Consider the following 13,477-nt stretch of genomic DNA (forward strand, 5'->3'; position numbering starts at 1 on the left):
AATGTCTCTCTGCTTAATCTATAGTGTATATATATATATATATATATATATATATATATATATATATATATATATATATATATATATATATATATATATATATATATATATAATAATCTAAATGATTTATTATAAATTAGAATTTCTACTAACTAGAAATGAGTATGGTATTTAGATGTTTAGACTTTCAATAGCAAGGTATGAAAATTAAAGTAAACTATTAATAAAAAACAAAGTCAAAGACATGGAATATTTTGATCAATGTAGACTACCTTGGGAGAATCTATATTGTCGTTCAACTTTTAATGCATGCAAAATCCAGCATGAATAGGATCTTGAGACGTATGGTTTAGAAGTATCTTTCAACTTTGATATGCCAAAAAAAGAATGTAAATATTACTACCCCTTTCCTCGGATATGCCAAAAAAGAATATTCATATTTAGAGAGAGAATATTAGGACTATTACACAGGATGTTACGTAGAGACATTATATATGAGGAAGAAGGAATGTCAACGGGCGCTCACATGTGCATCCGATGAGTGTAAAACAACTTGTGAACTCAAGCGGAGTGCAGGAGACGGTATATAAGTGCGAGCCGCTGCATGACTTCTAGGACCTGCAGTTGAGAAGGGAGGGTCGGCAATGGCACATGACTTGGCTTCGAGCCACTCAACCACTGTAGATGCATGAGGCCTCAAGATTGGATCTTGTTGAATGCACCAGAAGGCAGTGTAGATGAGCATCTTTGCTTGCTCCTCGTCGAACCCGCCGCACAATTGTAAGCGCGCATCCACTAGCTCCATCATTAGACCTTCTTCACACTTTCTGGCAGCCCAAGTAGGGAAATGCCATGCCTCTTCCTCCTCATCACCAAGCTGGCCATTGAGTCTCCTTAACAAATCCACATTTTTCCTGCCGCTCACTATCTCCAACATCACCATCCCCATGCTGTACACATCGCTCTTTGTAGTCACAGCCCCATGTGCTAGCCACTCAGGAGCTATGTATCCTGGAGTGCCTCGTACTGTTGTTACGACATGTGACACATTCTTCTTCATCATCCTGGACAAGCCGAAATCTGCAAGTTTAGCTACGAATGCCTCATCCAGCAAGATGTTTTGTGGCTTTATGTCGAAGTGCAAAATCGGTGCTGTGCATTCGCCATGGAGGTAACTCAACCCATGTGCAATCCCAAGAGCGATGCTGTTGCGAGTCTTCCAGTCCAGCACACTGGGAGCTAAAGCCTGTATTGGCTCTGCAAACAGGTTTGAGCAGAAAAATGAGTGCCGGAATAATTAGAGCTGGCTCAATGTAAATTAAATAGGATACCCTATTTCCAAGCACAGAACCAGCTCATGGATCAACTTGTATGGTAATGAACAACCTAAAACACAAATTATCCTTTTCCTATTGGAAAACTAACCAGTGAAAAGCCAGCGGTCCAGTGACCCTCTTTCCACATACTCGTACACCAGTAGTCGGTGCGGGCCATTCCAACAAAACCCCAAAAGACGAACTACATTAACATGAAAAGTCCGGCCAATTGTGGCCACTTCTGCCAGGAACTGCTTTGTTTGGCCCTTCAACACCTTCACAGCTACCTTCCTTCCATCATGAAGCTCACCAGCATACACAGCTCCACATGCACCTTCTCCCAAAAGCTCCTTGAACTCCTTTGTTGCCTCCATTAAGTCCTGGTATGAGAACCTGCTAGGTAAAAGAGGAAGCAATTCCAGCAAGCCTGCATCATCTTCTTCTCCCAAACTCTGTGCTTTCTTTCGTGCTTTCAAAATGGAGAATGTCGCAACCAATCCAAGCACCAAACATGCCACAGAGGATGATAAGACAGCTATTAACACAACTCTGCTACCTCTCCTGCGGCTAATACGTCCAGTTTCGGCATGGCCAACTGCCGGCAGTGATGGGTCATTAGAATCGACCTTGATATATGTAGTATAGCTGCTTGCTATGATAGATTTATTACTACCTTTGCTAAAGGGATCAGAGATACTCACAGAAGACAACATCTGGTCAGAGTACAACTGTAGTAAGCTGATTTCATCATTCATAAAATGGCATGTGCTGCGATTCTCTTCCGTGTAGTGAAAGAACCCATTGCATGAGCAATTCAAGGTGCAAGATACTTTGCAGTCTTCCAGGGTTGCAAAAGTGATGGCAAAGGACCATCCATTGAAAAGGGATATGCTTGCTTTTTTATTCAACTCCAGGAAGTCAGTGGTGTTGATGTGCTCCTGGCCGTTTTTGCAATGTGGTAAATCAAGCGCTCGTTTGCAACCCTGCGAGGCATCAGAGTTGTTCACTTGCTCAAAATGTGGTGGACATGAGCACATCCCTTCAATGCTGCCAGGCGTGCACACAGCCAGAGGTCCACATGCCAAGGGAACGTTGCATTGTCCCCAGCTTGACACAAATGGCATGGCATCTCGCATTTTCCACATAGATTTCTTTACAGATCCCTGTTGGAAAACAATATAGGAATCCCCTTCTGAGTCAAGGGCTTTCCGATAGGCGAATCCAGTGCCAGCAGTGTAACAACCGACACATTTAATGCCAGCAGCAGGATGTTCGACTTCGTATGCATAGAGTCTCCCATCTTCCTCCAATCTTAGAAAGCTCCAAGAGAGGTTTGCTTTTGAATTTTCATAGTATGACTTGTCAGCATAGATGGAAGAAGTGTTGTTACTGCATGATCCAGGTGCTAGGGTAAATCCAAGATCATCACCTAGCAAGCTATAAGCTTCATTATTTGAGCATGGTGAAGAATGGATAAAAGTATTGAGGGTAGGACTGGTTGCATTGGTGACACCTGATCTGAAGAAGATGGGGAAAATCCAATAAGGAGATGGATGGCTTGAAGTATTGAGATAGAGGACTAAGCCCCCTTGCTCCATTCTAGCAGTGTCGGAGGAGCCATTGCTAGTGAGCTGCATGCCCACCATGAGCTTTTGCCCTTGTAACAGAATGTCGGTGGGCTGCGTGGAGCTTTGCCAAACCACAGAATTCCTGCTTTGAGAGGCTCTGATAAGGAGATTACCTGCGTCTTGCACCTCCATCCTGCCTGCATCGCTTACCCTCCATACCACCCTGCCATCGTAGTCCCGCAGCTGCAGTTCCTGCATGGAGTCCTCGGTGCCGCCCACAACCACCAAAGCTGCATCCACAGACATGAGAGGGGTTTGAGGGTTGGCGACCCACACGGGAGCCACAAAACCTTGCACGTTCTCATGAGCCAAAAGTTGGCTCACTGAGTCTTCAGCTCCTGTTAGAGAGAATTGGGTCTGATCATTAATCCTGCTATCAGAGCTTAATGAGAAGTTGCCTAATATTCCTGTACACAAGGCCAGATAGATGTGGCAAGTGATGTTGACTTCATTATAATCAATGTAATAGTACTCGAGGCTGGGAACATTGGAAACAGGGGAGAAGAGGAAACCAAGAGAGAAGCCACGCAGGTGAGAAGAATTGGTGCTATAGAAAGAAGAGGAGGAGAGGATGGGAAAGAACAAGTCATCGCCCAGGGAACGTATGGCTGCCTGCGAGGTGGGCTTGAGGGCACTTAAGTTGAGCCCAACTGAGAGCTCCAGCAAGGAAGGAAACGGCCGCGCATCAGTACTAATACTACTAGAAGTGGTAACAGAATAGACATGGATTAGCTGCATGTGCGCCGCTAATTGTAGCAGCAGTAGAGTTAGTGTAAAGAGAGATAATATCAGCATGTTGCAGCTGAAAGCTGGTGACGGCGGATGATAACGGAGGGAGAGTGTATTTTACTCCATTTTATTGTTAATGAGTGAAGAGTGTATTGCTACTGAGTGAAGAAGAGTGTTTTTTTTTTTTTTTTGCAAAACTCACAATTGTGAGTGGATAGTATTAAGAACATCAGAAATATACAGCAACCTCAAGCTTAGACCGAGCCTCGAGGGTCACAGGATTGCACGTTATCTGCTTGGCAGAAAAACCACTACCACCCCTAGGCTTTCCCTATTACAAGATGTTATGCATTGTTCTAGACCAGTCCTCTAAGGCTTGTTTGTCTCCGATCATGTGTATCATCACTCTGCTCTCTTGTATGATTTCACAAAAGCTTGCCACAGCCATATCCCCCTCAAATACGCAGCTGGGAAAATATGCAAGTGGATTCTCAGAAGAAGAGTGTATTTTATCCCAGCTAGTTGGGGTCAATAGATCAAACTCAAACTTCTTCTATTAATAATATAAGAGAGGTGGGACCAAGCCCACAGAAACTTCGAATGATGCAAGCATCCACAAATGTCAAACCTGTGGGGCAATTTCCTACATAGTGATGTAGCCCTTTTGTTTTTGGTTATCTATACTATACATCTATATTATACATAATGGAGCTTAAAATCTATACTATACATAATGCAGCTTAAAAATTTCAAGCAAGAAGAAGCCCTCCACGTGTCATGCATTGGTTCACTTTACAAAAATCTAGACCAAACATCTAATGTAAAATGCAAAAGTGAAAGGTCAGATGTGACATGCAGAGGGAATCTATACTATACATCTATATCTATACTTCTATACTATATATAATGCAGCTTAAAAATTTCAAGCAAGAAGAAGGCCTCCACGTGTCATGCATTGCTTCACTTCACAAAAGTCTAAACCAAACATCTAATGTAAAATGCAAAAGTGAAGGGTCAGATTTGTCATGCACAGGGAAATGAAAACCGTTTCAAAATGTACAGTGTAAAGACCAAAGACTTTCAATTGTACATAGAATAAATGTATAAATTTGGTTTCACTCCACCTAAGCAAGTAAAGATAATTTTGGTGAAGATTTTGTTATTTAACACTAGGTTGGTAACCTAACAGGACATAAAAGTGTCCTTTCAGGGTTTTGAAAAAAACCTCCAAAACCATAGTAGATCCACTCATTTTGTAAAATCCTTTCATGAGGTTATAGTTCAAGGCCTACTACACATGGAAAAAATAAGAAACTTGTAAAATTTCTCGTCTTTTGGTCACACCAAGCCTCCAAAGTTGATGGACTAGTGCATTTTCATCAAAACAGTCATTTTTTACGTTTTGTTGCATAAAAATAAGATTAGGGATTTTTGTAGGACTTGAGATAAATTCCCTAGTTAGCTTCAATGGGTTTGTGATCAGATCATATGATTGCTTCTCACTCACTATTTTTTGTTTTGCCAAAATAAATAGGCACAAAAAAGTTGAATTTTTAGCATTCTGCAAACCTATCATCAAAGTTTCTATAGCCACGCTCAATACAAATAATATATGCATGTTTTCTTAGTTCGCTATTGTCCTTTATGTTCATAAGGAGCCATGGAGCATGTCAAAAGAATAATACATCTCTTACCAAGGGGGATCTTGGGGACAAAGATGAAGTGCTAAATACAGCAAACATGAAAAAACTGGGTTCAACATTATGAGTTGTAGAATCCCATAGAAACTATTCAATATCTAGCCAAATTTGATCCTTATGACTAGATATGGTTACTACCTACAAAATGCATGTAGTTGTCACAAGAAACTAACAATATTGAAAAAGCTATAATTGATATACTAGAATGTTTCGTTTTCTTCTATAATTGAAAAAATCAACCATCGTTGTGTACTATGCAAAATAGGGTATTAGGTTCCCCAAAACTCAAGGAATATTAGCTTTATGCTACATTATGCGACATAGAAAATAAAAAATGGATTTGGATATCATGAAATCCACCAAAAAAATCATAGAAGAGCTAAAATTGGCTAAAAAACAGGATTTGACAATTTTTGTAATTTGGTCATAACTTACAACTTTAATATTTATTTCTCCCTAGAAGCATCAGGACATGTTGAGGACTACTAAAGATAGTTCTCTAGCATTATAGACCTCACAAAAATGAATTCTAGAGTGGTATAGTTGAAAAAAGTTGAAAAAAGCCAAAAACAGGACTCGTTTTTTCACACAGTTTAGGTTGTGAAATGTTGTGCAAGGACAAGGTTAAATATGGAATTGATATTCCAAAAAAATGTCGAGTTTTTTTCAGCTCACAAGACAACTTTCTAGATAGATAGCACCTCAAAATCCATTTTGAAACTCTTGACATAATTCAAGGAAAATGGTCACTTAACAGGACATAAAAGTGTCCCAGGACATAAAAGTGTCCCATTACCAACCTAGTGTTAACAAAAAATTGATTTTTTATAATATATTTGGCTTTGTTTTATCAAGGATCTTTTTTCAAGACCAATATTGATACCTTTTATAAATTTGTGTAAGTTTTTATTTTTAAAAGCGGTTGAGAAAAAGGAGAGGGTTCGCATGTCCTTGCATCGATTTAGGTCGGTCTCTCTTTGAAGGCATGCATTCAAATGAAGGGGTTGTTATCTACAGTAGAGAGAGAGAGAGAGAGAGAGAGAGAGAGAGAGAGAGAGAGAGAGAGAGAGAGAAATTTTACGATTGAGCTCATGGGGACTACTACTCACCAAGGACACCCTTGCCCTTTAAATTTCCAAGACATTGTTATTTTCTTAATATTATCATGTATTTTCAAAAGAGTAGCTAATATTTTTTCTATACAAAACAAGAAAAATGCCTTGAAATGGGTACAATGTTTGACAAAAAAACAACGATAACATTGGCATCTCAAATGAGGAGAGATATTTCCCAATTGGTGGGCCTTTTATCAATTCAGAGTTATCAAATCCTTTTTATTGTGTCACCCTAAAAAATCTATAAATCTATACTATACATAATGCAACTTAAAAATTTCAAGCAAGAGGAAGGCCTCCACTTGTCATGCATTGGTTCACTTCACAAAAGTCTAGACCAAACATCTATACTATATATGAAGCAGCTTAAAAACTTCAAGGAAGGAGAGACCCTCCATGTGTCACGTTATGCTTCATTTCAAAGAGAACTTTTAAAAAACACTAGTAAAACGGTGCCACCTTCGGCAGCGGCATGGCCCCTCTTACCCTCAAGTTCCTTGCTCCTCGCAAATTTCATAAAGCAAACCGAGAAAAATATTCTCTCTCTCTCTCTCTCTCTCTCTCTCTCTCTCTCTCTCTCTCTCTCTCTCTCTCTCTACTTTTGGTCTCATAGATCTCTCGCTCTCTCGCTAGGATGAATTGGTAGGCACGACTCTCTCTTTCTCTCCCCTTCTCTCTCTGGGGTGAGTTGTTATGCCCCTCCCTCCCTCGTGTCGACCAAGGGAGTGCCAAGCACAATGTCTCATCTGCTGAAAACAGCCCAAAGCTCCTTGGCCGTGGCCAAGTTAGGCATATCCCACAATCAGAGCATTTCAAGAGATGACATCCTGGACAGGAATCCTCAAGCACTTTTTGTGCTTTATGAAGTGCACCATATTTGGCATACATGTTGACCAAGGCAGTGCCAAGCACGACGACTTCTTTCAACAACCATTGGCTAACACTATCATCGTGAATTCTTTTGCACATATCAACATCCTGTGTAATGCCACATGCCTTCAAGGTGCAAGTGTTTATGACTGCATTTGGAGAGATGGACTTTCTCTGCATCAGTTGAAAACAGCTCTCTCTCTCTTCCTGACCTGACTGTGCTAGACATATCCTGCAATCAATGTACTCATTGAAACACCCTCGCTTTGCATCAGCTAAAAATAGCCCAAAGCGAATGTGAATGCATCTGGAGAGACACACTTGCTTCACATCCGTTGAAAAACGCCCAGAGCTCATTGGCCTTGCCCAAGAAGTTGGGCTAATCCTACAATCAATGCATTCCAAGAGATGACATCCAGTACTGGAAGCTCCTCAAGCACTTTTTGTGCTTTATGAAGTGCACCACATTTGGCATACACGTCGGCCAAGGCCGTACCAAGCATAATGTCACATCCACTGAAAACAACTCAAAGCTCCTTTGCCCTACCCAAGTTAGGCATGTCCTGCAACCAATTCATTTCAAGAGACTACATATGAATAGGAAACCCCTCAAGCAATTTTGGTTTTTTATGAAGTGCACCACATTTGGCATACGTGTTGACCAAGGTAGTGCGAAGCACAACGTTAACAACCACTAACTAACAATATCACTGTGAATTCCTTTGCCCATATATTAACATCTTGTGTAATGCCACATGCCTGCAGGAGCAGTCCTAAAGTAAAATGTTAGTATGAGTGCTTTTGCTTTGTATGCAACTCTTCCTGACTTTGTGTGGACTTTCAGAACGGTGGGTAGGAGCAGCGGCCAGCAAGGGGCTGGAACAGTGCTAAGGAGCGAGCAAAAAACACTACCTGAAGCCAGTCGAACATAGGAAATTCTCACACCTGGCTGGGGAGAGGGGCCAAAATCCCTTTCCCCATCAAATTTCTACCTTCGCCCAGCCTACGCCAACAACTTCGACTACTGATAAAGATTGAACTAAACCCTCTGTTGAAAGCAAACAATAAATTCCAAGAGACAACGTCTCGAATAGGAAGCTCCTCAAGTACGTTTTGTGCTTTTTATGAAGTGCACCACCTTTTGGCATACATGTCGACCAAGGCACATATGTGATCACCCTAACCCTTGCCTTCAAGATGCAAGCGTATGTGATTGCATCTGGAGAGACATCCTTGCTTTGCACCCACCGAAAACAGCCCATAGCTTCTTAGCTTTGCCCAAGTTGGGCATATCACATAAATACTGCATTCCAAGAGACGACATCTCGGACATTAAGTTCCTCAAGCACCTTTTGTGCTTAATGAAGTGCACCACATCTAGCATACATGTCCAGCAAGGCAATGCCAAACACGACGTTTTCTTTCAAAAACCCCTAACTAACCATACCATCGTGATTTCTTTTGCACATATCAGCATCTTGTGTAATGCCACATGCCTTCAAGGTGCGAAGATTGCATCTTCAGTGAAAACCCGCAGAAAATAGCCAAGGGCTTCATGGCCTTGCCCAAGGTGGGCATATCCCGCAATCAGTGCATTCCAAGAGACGACATACCGGACAGAAAGATCCACAAGCACTTTTTGTGCTTTACGAAGTGCACCACATTTGGTATACATGTCGACCAAGGCATTAATGCCAAGCTTATGTGATCACATATGGAGAGATAGCCTTGCTTCGCACCTGCCAAAAATAGCCCAGAGCTCCTTGGCCCTACCGAAGTTGGGCATATCCCATAATCAATGCATTCGAAGAGCCGGCATCTCGGATACAAAGCTCCTCGAGTAGTTTTTTTGCTTTATGAAGTGCACCACATGTGGCATACATGTCGACCTAGACAGTGCCAAGCACGACGCTTTCTTTCAACAACCACTGAATAACAACACCATTGTGAATTCTTTTGGCCATATCAGCATATTGAGCACCACCCACAATCATTGTATTCCAAGAGATGACATCATGGACAGGATTGCAAGCATACGTGATTGCATTTGGAGAGATGTCCTCACTCTCCATTTGCTGAAAACAACCTAGAGCTTCCTCACCCAAGGTGGGCATATCTCAAAATCAGTGCATTCCTAGAGACGACATACCGGACAGGGAGATCCTCAAGCACTTTTTGTGCTTTATGAAGTGCATCACATTTGGCATACGTGTCGACCAAGGCAGTGCTAGCCAAAAATAGCCCAGAGCTCCTTGCCCCTACCCAAGTTGGGCATATCCCACAATCAATGCATTCAAAGAGCCGACATCTCAAACATAAAGCTCCTCGAGTACTTTTTCTGCTTTATGAAGTGCACCACATGTGGCATACATGTTGACCTAGACAGTGCCAAGCACGACGATTTACTTCATCAACCACTAAATAACAATATCATTGTGAATTCTTTTGGCCATATCAGCATCTTGAGCACCGCCCACAATCATTGCATTCCAAGGGATGACATCCTGGACATGATTGCAAGCGTACGTGATTGCATTTGGAGAGATGCCCTCACTCTCCATCTGCTGAAAACAGCCTAGAGCTTCCTCACCCAAGGTGGGCATATATCCCGCAATCAGTGCATTCCAAGAGACGACATATCGGACAGGAAGATCCTCAAGCATTTTTTGTGCTTTATGAAGTGCATCACATTTGGCATACATGTCGACCGAGGCAGTGCCAAGCTTATGTGATCACATCTAAAGAGAGAGCCTCGCTTCGTAGCTGCAAAAAACAGCCTAGAGCTCCTTGGCCCTACCCAAGTTGGGCATATCCCACAATCAATGCATTGGAAGAGCCGACATATCGGACACAAAGCTCCTTGAGTACTTTTTCTGCTTTATGAAGTGCACCACATGTGGCATACATGTCGATCTAGACAGTGACAAGCACGACGTTTTCTTTCAACAACCACTGAATAACAATATCATCGTGAATTCTTTTGGCCATATCAGCATCTTGAGCACCACGCACAATCAGTGCATTCCAAGAGATGACATCATGGACAAGATTGCAAGCGTACGTGATTGCATTTGGAGAGATGCCCTCACTCTCCATTTGCTGAAAACAGCCCAGAGATTCCTCACCCTGATGCCTTCAAGATGCAAGAACATGTGATTGCATCTGGAGAGACACCCTCGCTTTGCATCCATCAAAAACAGCCCAGAGATTCATGGCCATGCCCAAGATGGGCATATCCCTCAATCAATGCATTCAAAGAGACAACATCCCGAACAGGAAGATCCTCAAGCACTTTTTGTGCTTAATGAAGTGCATCACATCTGGCATACATGTCAAGCGAGTCAGACCCAAGCCCAGCGTTTTCTTTCAAGAACCGTCTCTCTTCTCTTTTTCCTGGCACGTCTCTCTCTCTCTCTCTCTCTCTCTCTCTCTCTCTCTCTCTCTCTCTCTCTCTCTCTCTCTCTCTCTCTCTCTCTCTCTCTCTCTCTCTCTCTCTCACACACACACACACACACACACACACACACACACACACACACACATACACACACATTTTTTTGTAAATCTGCTTTGATTACTTTAGGGATACAAAAATCTGAGCACTATAAGGCTCCGAAAGCTCCAAAATCTTCAATGAGAGAAGAAGTAAAGGGACATCCAGGAATGTGTCCTTCAAGCTTCCCAAAAACAACATCCCAATAAGTCGGTTACTAATGACCAAAAGCTGGGGTGACAATGTGCGTACACAAATGTGTGACCATGAGAGTGTGCGCGCATACACACACACACACACATGCTCACGTGTTTCGAGTATGCATGTCATTTATGCATAAGGGCGGTATAACCACGGCAAGCCATGAACGCTATTACATTATGGTTTTCATGCCATTAACTGATCGCTACAAACATGCCTTGGCGCGCGGCTGCCGATACATCTCGTTGGAGTGAAACCCCTCGCTTCGCACCGACCAAAAAGAGCCGAGAGCTTCTTGGTCCTGCCCAAGTTGGGCATATCCCGCAATCAGTGCATTCCAAGAGACGACATTCCAAAGAGGAAGCTCTTGAAGCACTTTTTGTGCTTCATGAAGTGCACAACATTTGGCATAATGTCGCTAAGGCAGTGCCAAGCTTATGTGATCGCATCTAGAGAGACATCCTCCCTTTGCACCGGCCAGAAACAACCCTGAGCTTCTTGGTCCTACCCAAGTTGGGCATATTCTGTAATCATTGCATTCAAAGAGATGACATCTTGGACAGGAAGCTCCTCCAATACTTTTGTTATTTTATGAAGTGCAGAACATCTGGCATACATGTCAACCTAGACGGTGCCAAGCACGGCATTTTCTTTTAACAACCACTAACTAACAGTGCCATGGTGAATTCTTTTGGCCATATCAGCATCTTGGGCACCACCCACAGTCAGTTCATTTCAAGAGACGACATCCTAGACACGATTGCAAGCATTCGTGATTGCATATGGAGAGATGCCCTCACTCTCTATCTGTGTTGAAAACAACCTAGAGCTTCCTCACCCTGATGCCTTCAAGATGCAAGCATATATAATTGCATCTGGAGAGACACCCATGCTTTGCATCCGTCAAAAACAGCCAAGAGCTTCATGGCCATGCCCAAGATGGGCATATCTCGCAATCAATACATTCACAGAGACGACATCCCGGACAGGAAGCTCCTCAAGCACTTTTTGTGCTTAATGAAGTGCACCACATCTGGCATACATGTCCAACCAAGCACGACGTTTTCTTTCAAGAACCGCCTCTCTTTTCTTTTTCCTGGAACCTCTCTCTCTCTCTCTCTCTCTCTCTCTCTCTCTCTCTCTCTCTCTCTCTCTCTCTCTCTCTCTCTCTCTCTCTCTCTCTCTCTCTCTCTCTCTGACAGCCAGCGGAGCAGCCATCACTGCAGAGCTCGACCCACACTCATTCAACCACTACCGGCACTCTCATCGATCAAGAACTGGAGCTACGGAGATCCAAACGGCCACGATTGAGGAGAAAGGCTACACAACATCGACGAAGACTATATCAGAGGATTCAAGCCAAACTCTCTCATCATCCAGAGTGCAGATGAGGATGGGTTCTAGTAGTAGTAGTAGTATTTTTGTTCTAGTTCTTTTGTACCCAGATCGACATGGTATCAGATTCACTATTTTGTAACAGATTGGTCTCATAGGTTATTTTGGCCTTTTGAAGACGTTAATATAACATTTCATTTCATTTATCTCTCGCTTGCATCCAAAGAGACATCCTCGCTTCACACCTGCCAAAAACAACCCAGAGCTTCTTGGCTTACCCAAAGGGCATATTCCACAATCATTGCATTTGAAGAGATGACATCTCAGACAAGAAGCTCCTCGACTACTTTTGTGCTTTATGAAGTGCACCACATCTAGCGTACATGTCGACCTAGACGGTCCCAAGCACCACATTTTCTTTCAACAACCACTAACTAACAATATCTCGTGAATTCATTTGGCCATATCAGCATCTTGGGCAGCGCTCACAATCAGTGCATTCTAAGAGACGATTGCAACCATACGTGATTGCATATGGAGAGATGCCCTCACTCTCCATCTGCTGAAAACATCCCAAATATCACCCTGATTCCTTCAAGATGCAAGCATATGTGATTGCATCTAGAGAGACACCCTCGCTTTGCATCCATGGAAAACAGCCCAAAGCTTCATGGCCATGCCTAAGATGGCCATATCTCGCAATCAATGCATTCACAGAGACGAAATCCCAAAGAGGAATCTCCTCAAGCACTTTTTGTGCTTAATGAAGTCCACCACATCTGGCACACATGCCCAGCAAGGCAGGGCCAAGCACGACGTTTTTTTTCAAGAATCGTCTCTCTTTTCTTTTTCCCGGCACCTCTCTCTCTCTCTCTCTCTCTCTCTCTCTCTCTCTCTCTCTCTCTCTCTCTCATACACGCAACACTCGCTCATGTTTTGAGTATGCATGTCGTTTATGCATAAGGGCGGTATTACCACACCAAGCCATGATTGCTATTACATTATGGTTCTCATATCATTGACTCATTGTTACAAACACCCCTTGGCGGCTCAGCCCATACATCTCACTTTTGCGGCAAGGCCTCGCGGA

General features: G+C 42.8%; 1 protein-coding gene and 1 pseudogene across 1 annotated transcript; one reads left to right on the top strand and one right to left on the bottom strand.

The window, feature by feature from the left end:
- Nucleotides 1-418: 418 nt before the first annotated feature.
- Nucleotides 419-4,174, bottom strand: LOC147450949 (G-type lectin S-receptor-like serine/threonine-protein kinase SD2-5). The gene is made up of 2 exons (XM_086519925.1): nucleotides 1,426-4,174; nucleotides 419-1,257 (listed from the first exon to the last, which is right to left on the bottom strand). Exons 1-2 carry the CDS (start codon nucleotides 3,737-3,739, stop codon nucleotides 512-514), a joined length of 3,060 nt encoding a protein of 1,019 aa, XP_086376051.1. The 5' UTR covers nucleotides 3,740-4,174; the 3' UTR covers nucleotides 419-511.
- A 7,000-nt stretch (nucleotides 4,175-11,174) lies between these two features.
- LOC147450950 (uncharacterized) lies at nucleotides 11,175-11,828 on the top strand (annotated as a pseudogene).
- The last annotated feature ends 1,649 nt before the right edge of the window (nucleotides 11,829-13,477 follow it).

This window comes from Adiantum capillus-veneris, chromosome 9 (genome assembly GCF_014529385.1).
Source record: "Adiantum capillus-veneris isolate H3 chromosome 9, ASM1452938v2, whole genome shotgun sequence".
NCBI classification, from domain to species: Eukaryota; Viridiplantae; Streptophyta; class Polypodiopsida; order Polypodiales; family Pteridaceae; genus Adiantum; species Adiantum capillus-veneris.